Source organism: Marmota flaviventris, chromosome 14 (assembly GCF_047511675.1).
Source record: "Marmota flaviventris isolate mMarFla1 chromosome 14, mMarFla1.hap1, whole genome shotgun sequence".
NCBI classification, from domain to species: domain Eukaryota; kingdom Metazoa; phylum Chordata; class Mammalia; order Rodentia; family Sciuridae; genus Marmota; species Marmota flaviventris.
Genome location: NC_092511.1, coordinates 77,336,297 through 77,359,168, shown reverse-complemented (window position 1 = coordinate 77,359,168; position 22,872 = coordinate 77,336,297). Strand labels below are relative to the sequence as shown.

Here is a 22,872-nt window from a genome sequence, read left to right as displayed (position 1 = left end):
GAGAGACAAGCTCCTGGTAGCCTGCAAAAAAGCAAATATGCATATTACTGAATGGCCTATGGAGGCCTTATGGCAAGAAATTGATGGCAGCCTCTATAAGCCGAGGGCAGTGTCTGACAGGAGTTAACAAGAAAATGGTGTTGTTTTCTTCTTTACTTCCATAACTGCAAGGGACTTAATTTTGCCAACAAACTGCATAAGCTTGGAAAATAATCTCCAAATAAGAACCACAGCATGGCCATAATTCTGATTGCAGCCTGTGTAATTCTGAAAATTCAAATCATTCACAAAAGACTTCCAGGCTAAAAACTGTCAGGCAACCAATGGGTGTTGTTTTAAGGAGCTAAATTTGTGGTACTTGTAGCAATAGAAAATTAATAAGGCCCCACTTCCCTGTGGAAGAGGCTGCTTCTTTTATTTTACCCCAGCAATGAATAGGGAGAGAAGCTAACTAGAAGAGAAAAACAAGGCTTGAATTTTATGATTTCTAACTCACTAAGGCTAGGGATTTTATTTGATTAGTACAGGAGTCACAATATCCATTTCTTCAATACAACATTTTGCCAAAATAATAACGATGTTCTGCAAACCGTGAGCAATGGAAATAGGTCTCTTACTTTCAATTTTAAGAAGTTACTTTGATAAGTTATGAAAAACTAAAAAGAAAAGAAAGAACAAAACTGAGTGCCAGCCACAGTCGTCCCAGCGCCTGGAGACGCAGAACCCCAGGCTCATCTCAAAATGAGCACAAGGTCATGACTCTGTCCTTCCTCAATCGAGTATCAGGGGTTTCAGCTCCATCCACGACAAGGGGCTCTGCTGAGTAAGAGCAGCCCCAGGTGTTCCTAGCCATCCCGAGTCCCTCCGGCCGGTTACAGCCGGGACCCTCGAGCCGCGGGCTCCGGGGAGCGTAGACCCCTCTGCGTTAGTGATGCGGCCGGCCGCCGCGCGGCCAGCCGGGAGCTGTAGTCCTCCACCTGACCTTCACATCGGGACCCGCCGCGCTCAACCGGCGCCGGGCCTGGGGGCTGGCCCTCGCCGTCCCCGTCCCCGCCCCGCAGCGGCGACAGTCCCGGCGTCCTGCGGTCCCGCGCACGCCCCTGCCCGACCCGGCGGCGCCCGGCCCGCTCTCCGCTGCCGCCGGGAATCACTTCCTACGCGCTCGGGGAGCCCGCGCTCACCTGGGCGGCGGCGCTCACGCCAGACAGCTGACAGGCCCGCAGCATCCCGACTTAGCGGACGGCGAGGCCGGTGTACGCGGGAGCGGCCGCGGCGGCGCGAGAGAAGCAGTGCGTGCGTGCGTGCGTGCGTGCGTGCCCGCGACCGCTCTGCCGCCGCGCTGGGCCGCCCGCCCACTGAGCAGGCGCGGCCCCGCCCCTCGCCCTGCGGCGGAAGGGCAGGTTCTCCTTCCGGGCAGCGCTGGGCGCAGTCCCGTAGCCCGAGCCGGGGTTCCTAGGTGAGCAAACCTGGACCCCGAGCTGCGCGGTGCGGCAGGTGTGTGTGCCTCTCGGGAAGGCTAAAGCGAGAAGCCGCCCGCCGTCTCCTACAGCTGGAGGTTCTGTAGGAGGGAGGCTACTCGGCCGAGTTGCGTAGACAATGGAGCCGACTCGCTTTGGGGTGGTGGTGCGGGCCGGCCTCTGCCTCACGCGCTCCGGGTGGGCCTAAAGAGAACGCTGGCCGCGGTTTTGGGTGGGCTGGAGGCGAGCCGGCGCGGTCCCCGCTTCACGCCGTTCCGCCGAGCCTGGTGAGGCCAGCACGTGGGCTTGAACACGAATTAGGCTCCAGCGTGGCGGACTACCAGTGCCATCGCCTGATGTCCTAGAGACCACCGGTGTTGGCTGCCGTTGTGCTCGCCAGCACGTTCAGGTCTTGCTAGTAACTTAGGGCGAGGGAGTGTGTTACAGAGGCCAACCGCGCTACCACTCGTTGGCAAAACAGAAGTTAGTTTGGAAATTATCTAGAAGTAAGATAATTATGGCTGTGTGTGTTCCGTGTGTTTAGAAATCACATGATACTCGGTTTCCAAATTCCATCACCTAAAGGCTCCAAAGCAGCCTCCCGTTGTTTAGTATTTTGACAGTCCCGCCCCGTCCTTGAGACCCAACACTCGTCCTTGAACCTCTCCATGCCAATGAGCGCTTACGTACTCCTATGGCCCTGTCCAGCCACATCCACAACTTACACCTCAACCTCTTTAGCAACCTCTTCAGCTTCAAGATCTCAGCCCTAAAAATTAATTAATTTTCTAATTCCTCGTGATATCAAATCCTTACTCCTCAGCCTCCATGTGCGGGTTATGATTTTTTTTTTTTTTTACCATAAAATGTTATCAGGACTCTACTAAAGTAACTTGGATATTGAAGTCATATCATTTCCTTATGTAAAAGCATGCATTGAGCCAGTGGTGTAGGACACACTTATAATCCCAGCTGCTTGGGACGCTGAGGCAGAAGTCCTGGAAAGTTTGAGGCCAACCTGGGCAATTTAGCCAGACCCTGTATCTCAAAATAATACTAAAAGAAAGGATGAGGCAGCATATGGATCTTGCATGGAGGTAGAGCACTTGCCTAACATGTAAAAGTTCTTAGGTTAAATCCCTAGCACTGCAAAAATAATAAAAACAACCCAGTGACTCCTTCTCCAATTCATAAAGCCTTTGTGGATGTCAGTATAATTTTCAGCATATATAAATGTTTTGGGATTCAGTGGCCACCATAAATGTGAAAGCAATATGGCAGCAATAGTTCCAAGCTCATCATCCACTTATACACCCTGTATCTCAGACAAACTCAAGCATAATCATCTAAAATTTAATCCAGGGGACCCTGGAGAACCAGAGGACCTTTCAGAGGGTCCAAAAAGTGAAAACTTTACATAATATAAGGCATTATTTGCCTTTTTATACTCAACATCTCGTTTTTTTTTAATAGGTGGACACAATATCTTTGCTTTATTTTTATTTATTTTTTTGTGGTGCTGAGGATCAAACCCAGTGCCTCATGCATGCAAGGCAAGCACTCTCCCTCTGAGCCACAACCCCAGCCCCAACATCTCTTTTTTTTTTTATTGTTTTTTAATTGTGGATGGACACAATATATGTTTGCTTTATTTATTTTTATATGGTGCTGAGGATCGAATCCAGTGCCTCACACATGCTAGGCAAGTGCTCTACCGCTGAGCTACAACCATAGCTTTCATCATCTTATATTTGTATAGCAGTTTCACCAGAGACTGCCTGACTTACATTATTCCAAGAAACCGAATGCAGAAGCAAATTTCAAGAATCTGGTATTTTGTTATCCTAGACTTGAAAAGATTTTCAAAAAGGTAAAACAATACCACTCACTTTATTTTGGAATATTATTTATAAAAATGTTAGGTTAACATGTAATGGGTCTATAATTGTATCTCTGAGTGTTGTGGTGGGGAATGGAACACAGGAATGCCTACCACTGAGCTACATCCCCTGTCCTTTATGTTTTATTTTCAAACAGACTCTGGTTAAATTGCCCAGGATAGCCTCAAACTTCTGATTCTCCTGCCTCAACTTCTCAAGTTGCTAGAATTTACAAGTGTGTGCCAATTTGACTGGCTTATCATTTTTAAATAAATTACTAAGTGTGACAAGCAGAATAATGGTCCCCCAAAGATGTCTACTTTTTCCTGATCTCTGGAGTATGTTATCTTACATGATAAAAGGAATTCTGTAGATATGATTAATGATCTCTTGCAGGGCTCTGTAGTGCACACCTGTAATCTCAGGGACTCTAATCCCAGGGAAGCTGATGGAGAAGCATTGCAATTCAGGACCAACTTCAGCAACTTAGTAAGACCCTGTCTCGAAACAAAAAAATATGAAGCTGATAACAGCTCAGTGACAAAGCATCCCTGGGTTCGATCCTCAGCACCAAAAAAAAAAAAAAAAAAAGTTGAGAACAAGACACCAAGAGATCAGCATCTGGCATATATTGATTTTAGCCCTGTGAAACTCATTTTGGACTTCTTACCACAGAACTATAAGATAATTTTTGTCATTTAAGCAACTGTTTATGGCAACTTGATAGAGCAGTCATAGGAAATTGACACAATAACTTTAATTTTTCTCAATTTTCAATACCATAAATACCAATAGATGCAATCCATATAAGTGAAAGTTCTTGAGGATGAATTTTTTTTTTTTAAATGGGACTGTGCTTTTTTGCCCAGACTGGTCTCAAACTCAAGAGCTCAGTGATCCTCCTGCCTCAGCCGCCCAAGTTGCTTGTAAAGCACAGACTGCCATACCTCGCTCCTCAGTAACTTTTAAGAGTGTAAAAGGTTCTAAAACCAAAAATTTAAGAACCACCCCTCTAAATGAATGTCCTTACCTTAGTTAAAATCCTCCCCATTGTTAAGGTCCATCTTACAATGTACCTCCTCATTCCAGATCGCTCCAACCAGAAGCTTCCCTCCTCTCCTTTGATCTGCCCCAGTGAGCCCCTATGTTGTCTTAATTATGTTCTATACTTGTGACCTTTTTGAGTGTGACTCTTGAGACAAGGTGTTTGGTCCTTACCCATTTCCACCAGTCAATAAATGTTGTATATGCATGGACTATCTCTGGGTGTTTCTTACGAAGAAGATGTCACAGAATAGGGTTTCATTGCTGGTTTTCCCCATTTGAATGAATGAATATCAGAAAAGTATGTATGATTACTAATTTTCAGGAATAAAATAAGGAATGTAGGATGATTGAAGCAGTTGAGATGCTACTGTAAAATAACAAGTGCGTGTTACTGAATTTTAAAAATACACATGCTTCTGAGGTTTTAGATCCTTGGTAGAGAGAAGCCCCAAAACAAAACTAAAAGTGTGCAAGATGTCTAGGATATTTACATTCACTTGATTTATAATTGCCATTCAGTTTTTTTTCCAAAAGGATTTTTCATCACATTGCTATTTTTTTTCCCGTTCATGTATCCTAATATCTTCCAGTTTGGGAAGATTAACAAGTATTATTCTCCAAAATAAGCTCAATAAAAGAGCGGAAAGAAAGTTGTTTCCAGTACGTTGTGAACTTTAAATAGATCTTTCCATCACACATTCAGAACTTTTTTGAGGAGCCTAGTGCGGCGGTCGCTCCTGGAGTCCCAGCTGCTGGGAGGACGAGGCCGGAGGACGCTCAAGCATCCCAGCGAGACTCCGGTGCTCTGCCTCCCTTCTCGGTTCCCCCTGCTCACTCTCCCTACCTCGGGGAGGCGGCGCTGGCCACGCCCTCGTCCCTCCGAACTCCTCCTACTCGGCCCCGGGGCTGGCCTGTCCCCTGTGCTTCGGCGCCTTCAGACCCAGCGCGGCCGCCGTAGCGAGGGCGGCAACATGGCCGCCTTGGTCTTGGCTGGTGTCCTGAGATCAGCTTCGGGTCGGTGAGAGCGGTGCGCGGCGCTCCTGCTTTCGCAGGGGCCCGGCGGGACGGGGTGGGCTTGGCGGCCGGAGGCTGAGCGGAGAGGCAATGTCCCCGCTCTCCCGGAGCACGGTGCGAGCGGGCGACTCGGGCGCACACGGCCTCCGCGGGGTCCTGGGGCTCGGGGTCGCGGAGCGCCGCGTGCGGCCGGGGTGCGCTGCGGGCCGGGGTGCGTCGGGAGCAGAAGGAGAGGCCGCGCCTGTCCCTGCCGACTGCAGTCCAGACCAACCGGCCGGTGAGCGGCTGACCCTGTGTGTCAGGATAGCGCTCAGGAAGGAGAGGGCAGGCGGCCGTGCGCGGTTCCCCGCCGCGGAGGAGAACTCTCAGGGGGAACAGTGTGTGAGTGAGTGTGCACGAGAAGAGAAGGCAGCAGTGCGCGGTTCCCCACCGCGGGGGAGAGCTCTCAGGGGGGACAGTGTGTGTGAGTGTGAGTATGAGTGTGCAAAGGCAGCAGTGCACGGTTCCCCGCTGCGGGGGAGAGCTCTTACATGGGACAGTGTGTGTGTGTGTGTGAGTGTGCAAGAGAAGAGAAGGCAGCGGCGCACGGTTTCCCGCCATGGGGGAGAGCTCTTACATGGGATAGTGTGTGTGTGAGTGTGAGTATGAGTGAGTGTGCATGAGAAGAGAAGCACCGCTGCACGCAATTCCCTGCCACAGGAGAGAGCTCTTACATGGGACAATGTGTGTGTGTGTGTGAGTGTGCACGAGAAGAGAAGGCAGCAGTGTGTTGTGTGCACGCGCACAGATTATAACACCCATAAGAGATCATTCACGTGGCTTACCAGCTTCGAGGCAGACCTGTGTAGCTCACACCCTCTCAGGAAAGCCCCTCCGCCCCTGCCCACCTCCCCAGAGTGCCCTGCTTCCGCGCTTGTTACCTGGCTGGCCTTTCCCTAGTGGCTTTAGCATCTGTTATGTGCACCTCCTGGTAACGCACAGAAGTTCCCTTGCCTGTCTTGAACTGTCAGGCGAATTCGTACAGCACACGCTCTGGCATCTGCCTCTGTATGAGATGGTTCCTGTCACACGTAGCTGCAGTGCTTTCCCATTGCTAGGTGTAATATTCTCTTATGTGACTACTCCTTGACCCTCCATTCTATTCTTGGCAGATACTCGGGTGATTACAGTCTGGGGGCCATTCACAAAGCTGATTGATCTTGTGTCCCCATGCACAAGTGCAAGTGTTTCTAAGGGTGTCGTGTGTAAAACTAGCTGTGGGACTTCTGGGCCAGAGTATGTGTGTATACTCAGCATTGCCTGGTGTTGCCAAAATGCTTTCCGACACCATGTGCTCATTTATGGTTACCCCAGTAGTGGAGGCTCCTCATCCTCACCGACACTCAGTATTGTCACACCTACACATTTTTGTCAGTCTGATGACAATGTAGGGGTGTCTCAGTGAAGTTAAATATGTGTTTCTCTGATTAGTAATGAGCCTTAGTATGTTTACACATGTGTAATGGCCTTTTGAATTTATTTTATGAAATATCCACTTAAATATTTTGCTCATTTTTCATTGCATTTCTCACTGACTTTAGCAATGCCTCATGTGTTCTGGGGATGTGTATTCTTTTTTGGTTAGGTGTGTCCAGTGTCTTCTCTAACCCTGGCCTGTCTTTTTTCTTCTTTCTTTTTCTGTTGTCCTTGTCATGCTGGGGATTGAACCCAGGGCCTTGCACTGCCAGGTGGGCACTTTACCACTGAATCACACCTGCAGCCTTTGCCCCCTTTTCTTGAGACAGGCTGGCCTTCAACTTGCAGCCCTCCTGCCTTAGCCTCCCAGGTAGCTGGAATTGAAGGCGTGCCCCACCATGTCAGACTCTGCAGCTCTTGGCGTTCATTAATGTATTGTTAGGCCAACCACTCCTCCAATCACGTTAATGTTTTATCTCATTTAATTCTCATTATCACTCCATAACTAACCTAACTTAAATTTGAGGAAACTGGGGCACAGGGAGTTAAGTAACCTTCCCATAGTTACACTGCAAGTAATAGAGCTAAAACCAGAACGCAGACCCTCTGAATCAAACCCTGGCACTTTGCTTCCGCCCCACATGCCTGTGTGTCAGGCGAGACCAGTGCAGTGGACAACAGGCAGTGGTTCTGGGTCCTGGCTGAGCATCCGACTCATGTGGAGCTTTTTTAGAAACCACCTTCATTGTGGTAGAATTTGCCTAAAGTTACTAGTTTTGTGTGTTCAAGTTAATGGAACTTCTAATAAGTTTAGCAAGTTGTGCAGCTATCATGCACTCCAGCTTTAGGACATTTCAGTCATCTTTGGAACTTTTTTAGCAGGTGCCTTCTTTTTTTTTTGTTGGAGAATGGGTACCGGGGATGGAGCTCAGGGGCACTTGACCACTGAGCCACATCCCCAGCCCTATTTTGTATTTTATTTAGAGACAGGATCTCACTGAGTTGCTTAGGGCCTCGCTAAGTTGCTGAGGCTGGCTTTGAACTTGCAATTCTCCTTTCTCAGCCTTCTGAGCTGCTGGGGTTACAGGCGTGTGCCACTACGCCTGGCCAGCAGGTGCCTTCTTGAGTCCCACAAGAGACACAGTCTAGTGGACTAGTGCAGTCACAGCTCAGAGAGGTTCTCATTTGCATAATGGCCACACAGTGACGAAAACTGTACCCACCCACACACCTCTGTCCTCTCCATCCTGCCTTCTGACCTGCTCTGCCTCATTTCCCACTGCTTGTCCCCAGGCCTCTCTACTGCAGCCTGGCCAGCAATATGCAGCTTCACCACAGATCTGGTCTCCTCCCCTGTGTTTGTTTCCACCCCCAGGTCTTTGCTGCCGCAGTTCATCTTACCTGAAGTTTGTTCCTCCCTTTTGGGACTGGGGATTGAACCCAGGGGCTCTTTTTATCATGATGCTACATTCCCAGCCCTTTTTCATATTTTATTTTGAAACAGGGTCTTGCTAAGTTGCTTATGTCCTCCTGCTTCAGCCTCCCCACTTGTGCTTCACCACAGCCAGCGGCTCTGTGCACTTTTGAGAGGAAGCTCAAGTGCCTGTTCTGTTCTCGCCACTAATGCTGCTCTCAAACTCTGTTCTTTCCACTGGGGTGTCTGACCTGCTTGCTGTTCCCCCTCCCCAGGCTGTAAGATCTGTGGGAATGAATCTCCCACATACCTTGTCCTTTAGTACCAAACACATCAGCCTGGACCACAGTGACAGTTGTACAGTTCTCTAACTTTTCTAAAAATCATTAAATTGAACACATAAAATGGGTTAAATTTACTATATGTAAGATACACCTCAGTAATAAAGGGGGAAGCTCCCTGGGTGAGTCTGATGCGCAGAACACTTTAACCACATTCACCCCTTGGCTGCTGTGATGTATTGACTATAAACTTATCTTGATGTTGGTTTTGGAGTACCAGAGTAAGCACATGCACTCCCTCTTTTCACAGGACTCCTGCGGCCCCTGAACATCTTGGCATCCTCAGCCTGTAGGAACAGTGCCAAGAGTGCCTGTGTTGACTCTGTGCTGTCCACTGGGCGGCTCAGTCACGTGCAAACGCCCGTCATTTGCTCTGCTCCCAGGCTTGTGGGAAACCTGATGTGTGGGCATCTTACAATCCTTAATAGGTAGAGTGTGTTTCAATAAATATAATGCATGAAAATTTTAAGAACATTCATGCCTGGGCTGGGAGTGAGGTTCATGGTAGAATACTTGTGTAGCATACCCAAGAGTTCGATCCCCAGCACCACAGAAAATAAAAAAATACTCATTCCTGTCAGACATCAGAGAACCAAATGATGTGGTTTGCCTGTCTGGAGCTGATTGTACGGCTATGCCTGACCGAGTGGGAGGCTCAGATTGACATCCACATACCCAGGTGCCAGCAGTGGAAACTGCCAATCAGAGCACATTTTTAAAAGTTTGTTTCTTTCCCCCTTTGCAATGCTGGAATGAAACCCAGGGCCACATCCCCAGCCCAGAGTATTCTGATGCACAAGTGGTTTCCTGATAGAAGCATCAGGCAAATCAGAGGCTGGACAAGAGGCTCAGCCTATAAGGCTGGGCGGTGTGTGTTCTTTACCTGGTCAGCAAGTAAGCACCCTTGGGTGCCCAGCACCATACTTGGCAGAAAGGACAAAAGGACACGTTGAAGTCCTCAAGGAGTTTATATCTGGTGGGTAGTTGGATTAGAAATCAGGTAATTAAAATATAGTTGGATAAGTTCTTTCACAGGGTCTGAAGAAGGAATGGGTTTTATTTATTTTTGGTGCTAGAGATTGACTCCGGGCCTTGCTTGTGCTATGCATGTGCTCTACCACTGAGCTGCGTCTCCAGCCGGGGTGGATTTTAGAAGGCTTGCAGTTGGTGAAGGTTGATATTCTTTTTAAATTTATGTATTTATTTTTGCAGTAATAAATTGAACTCAAGGGTGTTCTGCCACTGAGCTACATCCCCAGTCCTGTTTATTCTTTATTTTGAGACAGGGTCTGGCTAAATGGCCCAGGCTGGCTTGGAACTTGCTCTTTTACTAAGTAGTGGGATGGCAGGCACAGCCACTGGCCCAGCTGGTAGTTGCTGTTCTTATTTGCACGTAGTCCATGGAATCATTGGAGTATATTGTATATTAAAAATTCCCCTCCATTTAAGTGGAGCAGCCTTACTCCTGAATGCTGTATGGAACTAGATGTTATCCTTTAATCAGTCTGATCACTCGTTAACATTTTAAAATGTATTCTAGAGTGGCCCCTTTGCTCCCCAACATCCTCAAGCCTCCCGTCAGAACCTTGACGTACTGCAGTACTCGGAAGGGCAAGAGAAAGACTGTGAAAGCTGTCATCTACCGGTTTTTTCGACTTCATTCTGGCCTTTGGCTGAGGAGAAAGGTGAGTCTTTCTGCTGTTGCCTTGTTGAGTACATCCTGATGCAGAGTTCCACCTCTCGACGCTGTGTCCTGCCTTACCTGGAGCTCTTCTGGCTGTGGAGCCTGGCAGGCCTCTGCAGTGATCCCATGAGACAGCGTCTCTGTGTTGCCCACAGTGTTTGCTGTGGGCGGGCCCCTCCTTGTTTGACAGATCATTCCATTTCAGAAGCGGTCCTGGATTTGTTGGTAAACGGTTGGCTAAAACTCTTGAGCCCATTTTTCCAGGGAGGAACAGGGTGGCAGGCCGTGTCCCACAGCAGTCAGCAGCGCCATCTTCCAGGGAGGAGCAGAGTGGTGGGCCGTCTCCCATGGCAGTCAGCATTGGGAGCAGCTGAACTGAGTTCTGAGGGTCAAGTTTTGTGGAGTCCTTAGAGATAGTTGCTCTCCTTTGTGATCATATTAGTTATCTCCAGCCCTCGCTGGTCCTGCGTAGAATGGCTGGCTTTCCTTCCTTCCTTCCTGTATCCCTTTTACTGGGCTCCAGACCCCTCATGTGACTATAAAGGGCCTGATCAAACTCTCCAGCCATAACTCCTGCTCCAGTTCAGTGTCCCCAGCGGTATACTGTGTGCAGAACAACCTGCTTCACCAAACTGTTTTTTTCTTTTTTCTTTTGGAACTGAGGATTGAACCCAGGGGTGCTCTACCACTGAGCCACATCCCACACCATTTTTAGTTTTGAGACAGGGTCTTAGTAAATCTCTCAGGGCCCCACTAAACTGCTGAGGCTGGTCTCAAACTTGAGATTGATCCTTCTGCCTCAGTCTACCCGTGCACCACCATGCCTGGTTCAAAGAAATGTTTCAAAAAAAAGACAACAAAAAAACCTGCATTGGTTAATTCATACTAATGTAGGAAAACAAAGTATTTTCTTTGGCATAGCTCCACCCAGGTGTGGCTAATGTTCATTATTTATTCCCTCCTTCCATTTCTTAGAAATTGCCTAAAAGGTTTATCTGTTTCTTTTTCTGTCTCTTTCAGTACTGAGGATTGAACCGAGGAGTGCTCTGTCACTGAGCTGCCTCCTCAGCCCTTTTTATTTTCTATGTTGAGACAGAGTCTCGCTAAGTTGCCCAGGCAGGCTTTGAACTTGTGATCCTCCTGCCTCAGGATCTCGAATCACTAGGGTTACAGGCATGCACCACCCTGCCCAGCCTATTTTCTGTGATTTTAATTTAAATAATTTTTTCTGAAACATTAAATTATCTGTTAATATATATGTTTTTCAAACTGCAAATGCTTCTTCTACCCTCTCCCCACTAAAAATGTCTCCCCAAAGCTTCTCAGCCCTGTGGAAGTCTGGGTTTGTTCCCACTGGGCCCATGAACCGTGAGTTGTGAAAATAACCTGTCATTTCCTACATAATGTGATATACGTCTGTAATATTATCTCGCAGGCTGGTTATAAAAAAAAATTATGGAAAAAGACAGCTGCAAGAAAAAGACGCTTGAGGGAATTCGTGTTCTGCAATAAAACCCAGAGTAAACTCCTAGATAAGATGACGACATCTTTCTGGAAGAGGCGGAACTGGTACGTCGATGACCCCTATCAGAAGTACCACGATCGCACCAACCTCAGAGTGTAGAGAAGAGTCTCGGCTCCTGTCCCTGAATGTCCTCTTTGTCCTCGTGACGCCTTGCTAACGAGTGAGCTAGGACTTGAAGTGAATTGTACTGGCTGATGTCAAACACACAACACCAGTATTAAACCTGAGGAAGTCTTACAGTGAGTGATTTCGCGTGCTGGGATCTGGCCAGGGAACTGGAATTCAAGGTTGTGCGTGGTTTTTCACCTCAGTGCTGGTTTCACTAGTCACCCCAGTTAGGCTTCTTTAGCTGCAAGGAATCTAAACTGAGGGCGAGGTCAGAAGACTAACGCCAGCTAGTGAGCCCCAGCAGTGACCCCATCTAAGGACACAGCCTCAGAGGAGCTGGGACCCTCTCAGCAGCCCCACCTGGGCGGGGGGGAGGCTGCCACTCTGCAGGCGCCTGGCTCACCACTCCTACTGGCTCAGCACGTGGGCAGCCTGCCTTCTTTGCTCCCCTCGCTCTGCAGGGCTTGTGCTTGGGAGTAGCTCCCATCCCCTCTCAGTAACTGCAGCCTGTAGCCTTGAGGTTCTACCTCCTGACCTTCATCTGCAGAGAGACTCCAGCTGGGGGGCTCCCACATACCCAGGCCTCACTGGTGTCACCTCTGGTGTAGGGATCGGCTCTTCCTAGGTCAGGAGCTCCCAGCCCATTCGGTTGTCTGCCGCTTCACTGGGAGCAGAGACTGGTGACAGGAGCAGTTTTGCTTAGAGGTGAGCACAGGAGGCGCGCACCTGGCCTCTTGAGTTCTGAGTGCATGGTTCACGGGGGTTCTCATGCAGTTTTTTGGTGCGGGATGTATTCATAGAAGAGTAAATGCATAACCTTTCAGTGTGAGGTGCCCTCTTGAGACGGGGCTGTACAAGACAAAGACTTTGTACCCACGTCTCAAGGAACACTGTATTTCTCAAATTCAGTTTGACCTCTTGAGGGTTCATATTTTCATATGTAAGAGTAAACTCTTCCCCAAATACTCCAAAAATGCATTGTAGAATTAAGAGGGGGAGGTGATTTCAGGAGCGATGCAGGTGGCTACACAGGCTTTCTGTGGAGAGGGCTGGTAGTGGCTCTCAGCTCCCTCACCAGACTCCTCGGGAGGCGCTTCAGAAAGCGCTGTTGTGTCAAAGCCACTGCTAAATAGAACGAGGGGGGTCGCTGTGCCGGCCCCTTCCTCCAGGGTTGGCAAGATGAGCTCCTCTTCTGCCAGGGAGGTAAACACATTGAAGTCAAGGTGCATCAGCAGGAAGTTGGGGGTCATTGAGTGAAAAGGGGCAGCAGTAGAATGTTCTGAAGCCAGAGGGCCATGTGTGTCTGTTACAGGCTCTTGCTCTCTGGCACGCCTCTTGCGGGGTGAACAGGTGTCTTAAAAGCCAGGGAGCAGGACCCTTTCCCAGCCTCCATGGTGATGTGAACATGGACGACTAGTGTCTGTTGCAGGCCTCAGAGCAACTTAGCTTCTCTAGGCCAGGGACAGCAGGGGAGAGAGGAGGACCAGCAGGCAGGGCCTCAGCATCCAGAGATGGGCTGAGGTGAACGGGCCTGTGGGCACTCCATTCTGGGGGTAGGAGGGCTTATCAAAACCATTTTATAGGGGCTGGGGCTGGGGCTCAGAGGTAGAGTGTTCACCTAGCATGCGTGAGGCCCTGAGTTCCATCCTCAGCACCACATAAATATAAAATACAGATATTGTGTCCACCTGTAATTAAAAAATAAATATTAAAAAAACTATTTTCTAGTTTGACAGTAAAACAGCTCTCATTAAATGATATTCAAGCATGCTCGTAATTCAGAAAGTGTGTGGATAGTCTATTCAAGTATAGAATTTATTGGACACCCACCATGTCCCAGTGTAGTTATAAGACTGGGCCCAAATCACAGAGCTGCTGAACTCCATGCCAGCCATGCAGAGGAATCGCCGTGGACTCCTGATTTAAATTAGAGGACACAGAAGCTCAGCATTAAATAAGTTTCCCAAAAGTACGCTCATGCGTCCCAGGACAGGAGTCAGATTCCTGGGGTCCTCTCTGTTGCCCTCAGTCTTCTGACAGCGAAAGGAAATTCTTAATCTAAATCAACAGTGACTGATGTAGTACTGTAAGTACTAAATCATTTGTAACACTATTACTTCACCTGTTTTGGGTTTGTTTTTATAGTCCTGGGTAAATCCAGGGCCTCACACATGCTAGGCAAGCACTCTACCCCTGAGCACATCCCCAGCTCTGGACTTGAACTTGCCCTCCTGCCTCAGCCTCCCAAATAACTGAGATTACAGGAGTAGCCACTACACCATGCCTAGTTCATCTTTGAAATTTTATTTATTTATTCTTTCTTTTAGAGACAGGGTCTCACTGAAGTGCAATAAGTTGCTGAGGCTGGCTTTGAGCTTTCAATCCTCCTGCCTCAGCCTCCCAAGCTGCTGGGATTACAGGTGTGGCCACCACACCCAGCTCATCTTTGACATTTTATAACTGCTGTTCTATTATTTGTCAACTCTTTTTGGGGGGTGGGGTATCAGAGATTAGACTCAGGGGCACTCAACCACTGAGCCATGTCCCCAGCCCTATTTTGTATTTTATTAAGAGACAGGGTCTCACTGAGTTGCTTAGTTCCTCTCTTGCTGAGATCAGCTTTGAACTCCTGATCCTCCTGTGTCAGCCTCCCAAGCTGCTGGGATCACAGATGTGCCCCACTGTGCCTGGCTGTTTGTCAATACTAATCTGTTGGCACTGGATCTGGCTCAATGAAAAACAGAATGGATTTCCAGCCTTCCCATCCCCCCTCCTCCCTGCTGCCCTCTGAACCTGCTTCTTTTCTGCTGCCTCTTGTCAAACAGGCACAGTCCTTGTGTCAGACAGGTAGACTCTGGGACTATAAGAACGACGAGAATGGGCCTGGCTTTGATATTCTCTAGTCTCCGTGGCCACCCAAGAGGCTTGAGCCCACCTGTTGCTATTGAAGGGTAGGCCCTGCAGGGCTGAGTCATCACTACTCTACCTCGTGCGCTGTGCATGCACGGCGCTCTCCTCATCTGCACAGGTGCCCTCGTCTGTAGGTGGACAAGTGCTCAGGAGGAAAGCAACAGACCACAGGTCTCTGCAGAATCGCAGCCAGCTACTCTGTCTTCACAGCTGTCCAGTCTCCACTGATGATCTTTAGACTGTAAAATTGATGCTTTCAGGGAGATCATCTGGTTTTGCAAACACAGTATCACTTAATTTTCTTCCTCCCATAATCCTATGCAGTTCACATGGGGCCAAGTTTCCATGCCAGCTGGTGATTGAGCATTCTGTTTCTAATCCTTGTTAGGTTCCATGTGTGTGTGTGTGCACACACGTGGTCCTGGGGTTGAACCCAGGAGCATACCCCCAGCCCTTTTCTAAATTTTCCTTTGAATTGGGTGCAGTGGTAGATGTTTGTTATCCCAATGACTTGGTAGGCTGATAGGAGAATCGAAAGTTCAAGGTTAGCCTCAGCAACTTAGCAAGATCCTGTCTCAGAAGGGTTGGGGATGTGTCTCAGGGGTGAAACCACCCCTGGGTTTCATCCCCAGGACCAATTTTTTTTTTTTTTTTTTTTACTTGGAGACATGTTCTCACTAAATTGTTGAGCCTGGCCTTGAATTTGTGATCCCTCTGTCTCAGCCTCCCAAGTTGCTAGATCACAGGCATACCACTGGTCCTGGCCTTTCCAGATTTTTAAGGAACATTTCCCCTTTCCTCATAAGCCCAATATTACAAGGACATTTCTTAAAAGAAAGATGTTAAGACTTTATTCAAGCATTATAACAAAACAGCAAACATCAGCTTTTGGAATACTGTCATTCACATCCCTTCGATGCACGGTCCAATCTCCGATGGTCCTATGGAGACGGCAGGGAGCACAGTCGCTGTCCACAGCGCCTGTTCCTTGCGTGTCCGGCCACAGGGTGAAGCGCGTCCTCTGCCACTCGAGTGCTGTGTGGGGCCAGGGGAGGGCTTATGGCGGTGGTGTACACGCACTGCACAGACACACGGACAGTATCACAGAGGACCCACGTAAAGGCCAGCAGGGCTGGGGAGGGGGGTGGTGGCGAGGCTCTGCTGAGGATGGAGAGCAGGAGATCCCGCTCACCTCAGAAGCAACAGGTGCTGGAGGCCAGCAGCTAACCGTCATGAAGGGGAAGTCAGACTTCCGAGCTAGTGTGTCCGTAAGTCACACACTGAAATCATCCGGTGGCATCTTCTAAACAGAATGCACCGCTGCTTGCACACTGATAGGCATTCGCATTCACACAGATAACACAGCGTGGTGGGTGAGGAAACACGTTTGCCAAAAACATGATGGCTGCTCCCAGGTGTGCGTGTGTGTCCCCAAGAGGCGACTCCCTAGTTGGCACCGGGAAAGCGCAGGGCACTCGGCAGCAGGTGCCTCCCATCTGTCTCTGACCGTGGACTGACTGCACAGCCTTCTACAAGGTGGGGTGCACCCTGCTGGTTCTGGCACACTTGATAGTCTGGACCTGTCCACCTTTCCATTGTAGAATCAAAAATACAGCATGACCCATTGTTAAAGCTATTGTTATTTTGGCAAAATAATAAAAAAAAATTGGTAGAAAGCTGCCTCACTTGAGCTTTTTGCACTTGTTTCTGGTCACACTGAGTATGCCCAACTAAGTAAACACACTGTAAAGGGTACACCATTCCTCGTCTGGGACCACGCAGGGATTCTCTTCCCTAGCAGGTTCAGGAATTGGGGGGTGTGGGCCAGAGACCGAGAGCAGAGGCCTCTGACCTCTCAGCCATGAAACTACTTTTAGGTGGATTTTCGTAAATCCTTATAAACTTCAGAATCACCATCAGAGGCCCTGTGGGAAGGAGGGATTCCAGTGTGTATGTCTGGCCACAGTCAACTTGGATTAGACCCCTTTGCACGACAGCACCCTCGGCAGCCCGTGTGCAGGCCTTGGGTGGGTCTCAGTAACTGGGCCTGCTTGCAGCCGGGTTGACAGCTCTGAGTGACTTGAGACACTACTTCTCTAGCCTTGAGGGTGAGTCTAAGAACAAACACAATCCAACTGTATGAGACCTGCACAGTGGCCAAGGCATGCAAGACACAGGGACACCAACTCTAAGCACAAATACACTAGTCCTACGTTTTGGCTCAGCTCTGGGGTGGCAGCTACCTCAGACCCACTGTCACTTCATCCAGGTGCTGCTCAAAATTCCAGTCTAAGCAGGGAGTTCCCTCAGAGCTGGACTGCCCTGGGAGGAGTCCTGGCTTGTGTGGAACCTCCAAGGTTGGCTCCGCTCACATCCCACAGGTCAGGAAGGGAGCAGAAGATGGAGCCACAGCTGCCCAGGGTTTCCAGCCCCCTTGGTGAGGTGTGTCCGCCTGCTGGGGCGTATCTGAAACAGCACTTGTTTCTGCCTGTTCTCTGCAAGGTGCTCAGTGGAGGCTCCTCTGCCTGGGGAGATCAGCACTGATCACTACGAGGGAGAAACAGTACTTTGCCAAGCACTTTCGAGACCCTCGACATTCTTCAAGCAGCTCTGCAAAGTGCCCATGCCCAGGAAGACTGCCAAGTGAGCCCTACAGGGGTTCTGCAGGCCCCCCAGACCCAGGCAGGAGTGGAGCTTCCTGTGCCCTCCCCCCGCCCGGGGGCTTTGCTGGGCTCTCCAGCCCCTGCCCTCCGAGCTGCCACCTCACAACTGTGGCAAGAAGGAACCATCTTCCTTCAGGGTAGCTGGATTTGAAAGCTTTAAAAGCACATAAAAGACATGATCTAGAATTGATTTTTTTTTTTTTTAACAATTCTGTTTTTACAGTTTTCTCACTTATTGGAACCTCTGGCAGCCCTTGCAAGCTCATTATGTTAAGCCAAAGCCATAAATATGTTCATCAGAGTCCAAAGGAGTAGTACCAAGAAAAAAAAAAGTTTTTAAAAAAATTGCTTTGTTTGCATTTACAGGACTAAAAACTAAGTCTGCAACAGATAAATTACAAGTGTACAACTCAGCAGCACAGGGGAGATCTCTGACGTTCTGAAAGCACACTGCTCTCTGTAGTGACCATCCAGTGGAGGGGACATACCGACCTCAGAAGGCATGACAGTCACCCCACTATCACCTTTCCCTTAGCCTCTCCCCAGCAAAACAAAGGAAGAAGAGAAGAAAAGGGGAGGGAAGAAAGAGAAATCCCGAGAGGCAAAGGGCGTGAGGCAAGGCAGAGTCCGCGCGTGGATCTGGATGGTGACCAGCTCTTTAAGGCAGAGGAGAGACGCTCTGTGGATCCGGTGCCGATGGCTCATCTCACTCACGTGGTTTCGGTGGCCGAGGACGAGGTACTCTTCTTCCTGAAGCGGGATCGCAGGAGTCTAGGCGGTGCCTGGCAGAGAGAACAGAACAGACACCCCTCTGTGTGGCACGAACGTGTGACCTCAGGACAGCACCAGGGCTGCGTGGGGACATCAGCAGGAGCGCAGCAGTGAGCAGAGGGATCTCCCTGGGCCTCCACGCACCCCGTGAAGCGGAGCCTCCCACAGGGCTGCTCCATGAGCCCCAGTCCCTGGCTGCCCGGGGAGCATTGTGCAGAGGGCACTGTCTCATTGTCCCCAGCAGTGACGCAGAGGGGAGCAGTGACGCAGAGGAGAACTGCTCTGCTCTGGCCTCTGCCACGTCTGCACTTCCTCCGCGCTGGCCTTGCGTCCCCTGGGACAGCCTCGAGGGCCCAGTGCCCACTCAGGATGCAAAGCCATTGTGCTCCACAAACCACAGCTCACAGGCAAGTGAACTGCACCAAGGGTCCCCTCAGCCCACAGGGGACTCTCACAAGGCCCTCCTTCCATGGGACATAGACCCCAGCTGCTGGGAAATGAACAGGAAGGCCTCTCCTGCAGAGCCCCTCAGCCTGTGCCTGTGCATGTCCCAGGGAGGAGGGCTTTGTCCACTCTGCGTCCTCTCACACCTCCCGACTCGCCCCTGGGCACCACCTGGAAAGCCCCCTCTGCGGAGGCTTTCACGAGCCCTCGCCACACGCAAGCAGTCTGCCTCACTGCCTCTGGCCCACCGAGCTGCCCATGATGGCTCGTCACCTGAGTATGGGTGGGGGGCGTTCTGCTTCCTGGGGGCAGGCCCACGTCCAGGTCAGTGCCTGGCAGTTGCTCCAAGGGAGGGAGCGGATGGACCAGAGCAGGCGTGGGCCCCCTCACAACAGGCCCGTAGGGGGGTGACCCCGCTTCCTAACTCCAGCCTCTTGGCAGGTAAAGCAGGCAGTGAGGAGGCTGTGTGGCTTCAGAACCCAGGAGCAGAGGGGCTCGGCCACCAGCCTGGGAGGCTGGGCCAGGTGGGGCTCCAGCCACTCCCAGCTCTTCAAAGACTGGCCCATGTATGCCTCATCTCAGCAGGAGCCTGGTGGACCCTGCAGGTGGGGGTGGTCCCAGCACGGCTCTGGAGTGACCAGGACACTTGGCCACTGTGCTAGGCGGGGACATCGCAACTCCTCCTCATCTCACTCCAGGGGTCTCCACTCTGGGGAGGGACTCCCACCCTGACCTCAGGATTCAGCAGATGGGGAACTGGAAAGGAGACTGAGGGGGCAGAGAGGATGTCTCTGGGGTCCCTGAGTCTGTTGGCCTTGCCCCCGAGACATGACTGGTGAGTCCCCACCATGTCTCAGAGCAAGGCCCATGAGCTCCTGTGTGGCCCTCCTGCTGCCAACACCCGTCCACACCTGTGGTCATGTTGGCCTTGCTAACTCTAAAGGGCTGTGCCCCGAGGCCGTTTCATGACCAGCCTTTCTGCACCAGGTGCCTTGGTATGCTGGAGATGACGAGAGAAGGCCCATCTGTAAAGACACCAAGCAGCGAGGTCTGGGCTCTCCCTTCCCCAAGACTCTCCAGGTCGATTTCCTCACACATCGCCGCAGTTAAGAGCGGTGTCAAGGGAAACGAGACCCCTTGCCTCCTCTCTGTCTCCCACTGCCCCAGCCTTGGCGCCTAGGTGGGTCCTGCCTGTTTGCTGAAGGGAGATCTTGTCACCCCAGCACCAGGGGGTGCTGGGTATCCCGAGAGGCCACTGCTGGGGCGCCCAGGTCTCAAGAGCAAAGCGCCTGGGCAGACACACTCTCCAACCCGCAGCCCCCGACGCTGGTACCTCCAGGGGCGGATCCATCCTCTTTGGTGCTTTATACTTGTACATGAAATCCAGCAGGTCCTCCTCCTCCTCGTCAGAGAACGCCAGTGGGTTGTGGGCCTGGAGGGGCTCCCAGGCCTTCACACCACCCTCGTCCACATCTCCCTCAACCACTGAATGTGCGTGTACAGTCTACACGAGGAGAGAGGGCGCAAGAGGCATCAGCGAGGAAGGGGCAGGCAGGGTAGGGTTAGGCTCCACCACACGCCAGGCCTGTTAGGACAGCTACAGCTTGGGTTTAGGAGGCACCAAGGACTTGGGGCCTCCCTGCAGGGCCAGGGCTGTGAGAGGACGATGGCAAGGCACAGGGCACAGGGCAACCCACGCTCAGCCCACACCAGCTGAGGAGGTGGGCATGCTGCGTCCCCGTGGTCCAGACCTGCGGCTGTCCCGGCTGGCCAGGGAAGGCTGTGCTCTAGACAGTACAGCTGGGTGACGCGCGGGAACCCAGCTGCCTACGTCACACGTGCAACCGTGACGGTACTGCATTGCACTTGGGTGGCCAGCTCCGCGCTCTTAGAGACAGGAGGCAGCACCCTGGAAGCCATAGTGATGACCCACACAGACCCTCACTTCCAAGGCCCCCGCCCTGGAAAGCAAAGGAGCCCAGGAAGGAGTCTGAACGTAGCCGCTTTGGAAAAACAAGACAGCAAGGGTCCTATTTCAGGTTGCCCTGAAGAACCCACAGGAGGTCCGCAGAGTCTGCCCACGCCCTGCCTTGAGATGTTAGCTGTCCCTGCCCGCCCAGCTCATCTGATGTCCACAGTCTCGGCCTCCTATGCCTCACACACTGCCTTAGCCAATCACAGAAGGCAGAGCCAGGGCCCCTTGCCTACCTCACCCATCTCGTCCAACCACCCTTCTGTCTGCAGATGGAAACCTGAGCTCCTCTTAGGACACCTGATACTGCTCCAAAAAAAAAAAAAAAAAGTTCAGCCAACAAGTCCACTGTCTCCACCAGGCTGCAGAGGGGGCCCAGGGGCCCAGCAAAGCAACACCACCTCATCTTGGACAGCTTCTTCCGTTCTGCTGCCCTTCTCTGTGGCAGCCAGCGGGGGGCAGCACCAGAGCACGGCTGCCTTGGGGAGGGATCTGCCCAGGCTGCACCTCAGGGAGGGCCTGAGGCATCCATCTCCCAGGCGCGGTTCAGTCTGTGCCTCCCTCAGCCTGTCTACCCTGCGTTTAGGCTGTTCTCAGGTCCTTTCCCTGCCCAAGTCCAGCCAGACTCAGGACCTTAAACGCCCACGATCTCACAGGCCTCTGGGAAGACTGACCCTCCAAGGGCTTCCTGCACCACAGACCTGGAAAGCTTAGGGTCTGCACCAAGCCGTTGGTGCTACACAGCCTGGCTCTCCTGTGGGCTCCCAGCCCAGGCCAGCAACAGTGTCCTGAGGTGTGTGGCCATGCTGGTCCTCCCGCACACCCTCTGAGCACCTGCCCAGGGCTGGGTGCACAGCAGCCACATCCTCTGATGTGCTGGCCCCAAGTCAGAGCTGGCACCCATCAACTGGACACACAGGAGAAGCATGAGACATAACCCAGGACCCAAGGCCCCCAGAGCAAGGCAGGCCTGCAGAGGCCATCCCCATCCTGGGCCTGGGGCTGAGTGCAGTGGGGTCTGTGCCTCTGCACACCCACATGTGGTTCCCTCTCAGTCCTGCCCCAGGGCTTTCATTGTACTGATGCCTATGGGCACCAAGGTGGCCCCGTGTCCCCTCAAGATCCTAGGGGATCTCATAAGTCAGCCCACTCTCCTGGCCTGGACGTGCTGTGGCTGAACAAGGAATTCACACATTACCAGGATAACAATGACCACCAGAGGGGCTTCCCGCGTGCTCTCCACACTGCGCCCTTCAGCAAGGACCAAGGGTCAGAGTGAGTGACCCTCCAGGCCCTGAAGAGAGCAGGTGAGCCCAGCTACTCAAGCAGGAATAGAGAGCTAGTGCCCAGCGGAGCAGAGGCTGCAGCAAGGGACACTGGTATGGGCAGTCAGGGCCGGAAGCAGCTCCCAGAAGAGAAACACCCCTGGCCACGGAGGCCCTAGCCATTGATGGCAAGAGTGTTTGTGATGTTCTTCCCCCAGGACTCCCGAGGGCGAGTGTCCTGAACCAGCCTCCGAGCCTCAGGGGGCTACTTGGTGAGTCTGAGTCTCAGCTTCCTGTCCTCCTCCTCCTTGGGGGGAAGAGGGACTTTGGCCACACTCCAGCAGGAGGGCAAGCACCTCTGACCTCCTGCTCCTCCCTGGCCTCCTGCTCCTCCTGACCTCCTGCTCCTCTCTGGCCACCTGCTCCTCCCCAACTTCTGCTCCTCCCTAATCTCTTGCTCCTCCCCGGCTTCTTGCTCCTCCCCAACCTCCTGCTCCTCCCTGGCCTCCTGCTCCTCCCTGAACTCCTACTCCTCCCTGACCCTCTGCTCCAGCCAGCCCTGGGCCACCCCCACAGAGCAGCAGAGCCCCCCCCCCGGGTTAGTGAGCACCCCACACGGCACACGTTAGCCAGCAAACATGTCTGGAGAGCATGCCCAGGAGGCCGCGACACTTACATCCACATCCGCCACCGCCGTGGGGAGAGAAGAACACAGTTAGGAGAGGCCCTGGGGCGAGAGCCACACCCACCCATACACACACACACACGTGCAAGTGTGAAAACACACGCGTGTGCACACACACACACAGCTCCTCCTGCGTGGCCAGGAGAAAGACACTGCCCAGCTCAACTGTCTCCTCCCGCCGCTCTCCCTAGCAGATGGCAAGAGGAAGGACCCCCCTAAACCATGTGTCAGGGGTGC

General features: G+C 51.6%; 3 protein-coding genes across 16 annotated transcripts in view; 1 reads left to right on the top strand and 2 right to left on the bottom strand.

The window, feature by feature from the left end:
* Immt (inner membrane mitochondrial protein) overlaps positions 1-1,333 on the bottom strand; it is a 41,144-nt gene extending 39,811 nt beyond the window's left edge. For 3 of the 8 annotated variants that reach the window (XM_027948839.2, XM_027948841.2, XM_027948843.2), the window contains exon 1: positions 1,182-1,324. In XM_027948839.2, the coding sequence (XP_027804640.2) occupies positions 1,182-1,226 (45 nt within the window). In that variant the 5' untranslated portion in view covers positions 1,227-1,324. Of the gene's footprint in view, positions 1-1,181 lie in introns of all 8 variants that reach the window. The other 5 variants (XM_027948842.2, XM_071601798.1, XM_027948844.2 and 2 more) reach the window with 3 other exon arrangements.
* Positions 1,334-5,292: 3,959 nt separating this feature from the next.
* Mrpl35 (mitochondrial ribosomal protein L35) lies at positions 5,293-12,054 on the top strand. The gene is made up of 4 exons (XM_027948911.2): positions 5,293-5,398; positions 8,859-9,036; positions 10,149-10,293; positions 11,728-12,054. Exons 1-4 carry the CDS (start codon positions 5,356-5,358, stop codon positions 11,914-11,916), a joined length of 555 nt encoding a protein of 184 aa, XP_027804712.1. The 5' UTR covers positions 5,293-5,355; the 3' UTR covers positions 11,917-12,054.
* Positions 12,055-15,698: 3,644 nt separating this feature from the next.
* Positions 15,699-22,872, bottom strand: part of Reep1 (receptor accessory protein 1) — an 81,473-nt gene continuing 74,299 nt past the window's right edge. For 2 of the 7 annotated variants that reach the window (XM_071601797.1, XM_027948913.3), the window contains one exon: positions 15,699-18,280. In XM_071601797.1, the coding sequence (XP_071457898.1) occupies positions 18,270-18,280 (11 nt within the window). In that variant the 3' untranslated portion in view covers positions 15,699-18,269. Of the gene's footprint in view, positions 18,281-20,046; positions 20,218-22,872 lie in introns of those variants that run through there. The other 5 variants (XR_011704407.1, XM_034637355.2, XR_011704408.1 and 2 more) reach the window with 5 other exon arrangements.

Excerpts from the sequence above, each read along its gene's own strand:
- Mrpl35 (XM_027948911.2), top strand. The coding sequence starts at position 5,356 with ATGGCCGCCTTGGTCTTGGCTGGTGTCCTGAGATCAGCTTCGG. Across the intron at positions 5,399-8,858 it reads TGTCCTGAGATCAGCTTCGG|GACTCCTGCGGCCCCTGAAC; the intron begins GTCGGTGAGAGC and ends CTCTTTTCACAG. Across the intron at positions 10,294-11,727 it reads GCCTTTGGCTGAGGAGAAAG|GCTGGTTATAAAAAAAAATT; the intron begins GTGAGTCTTTCT and ends ATTATCTCGCAG.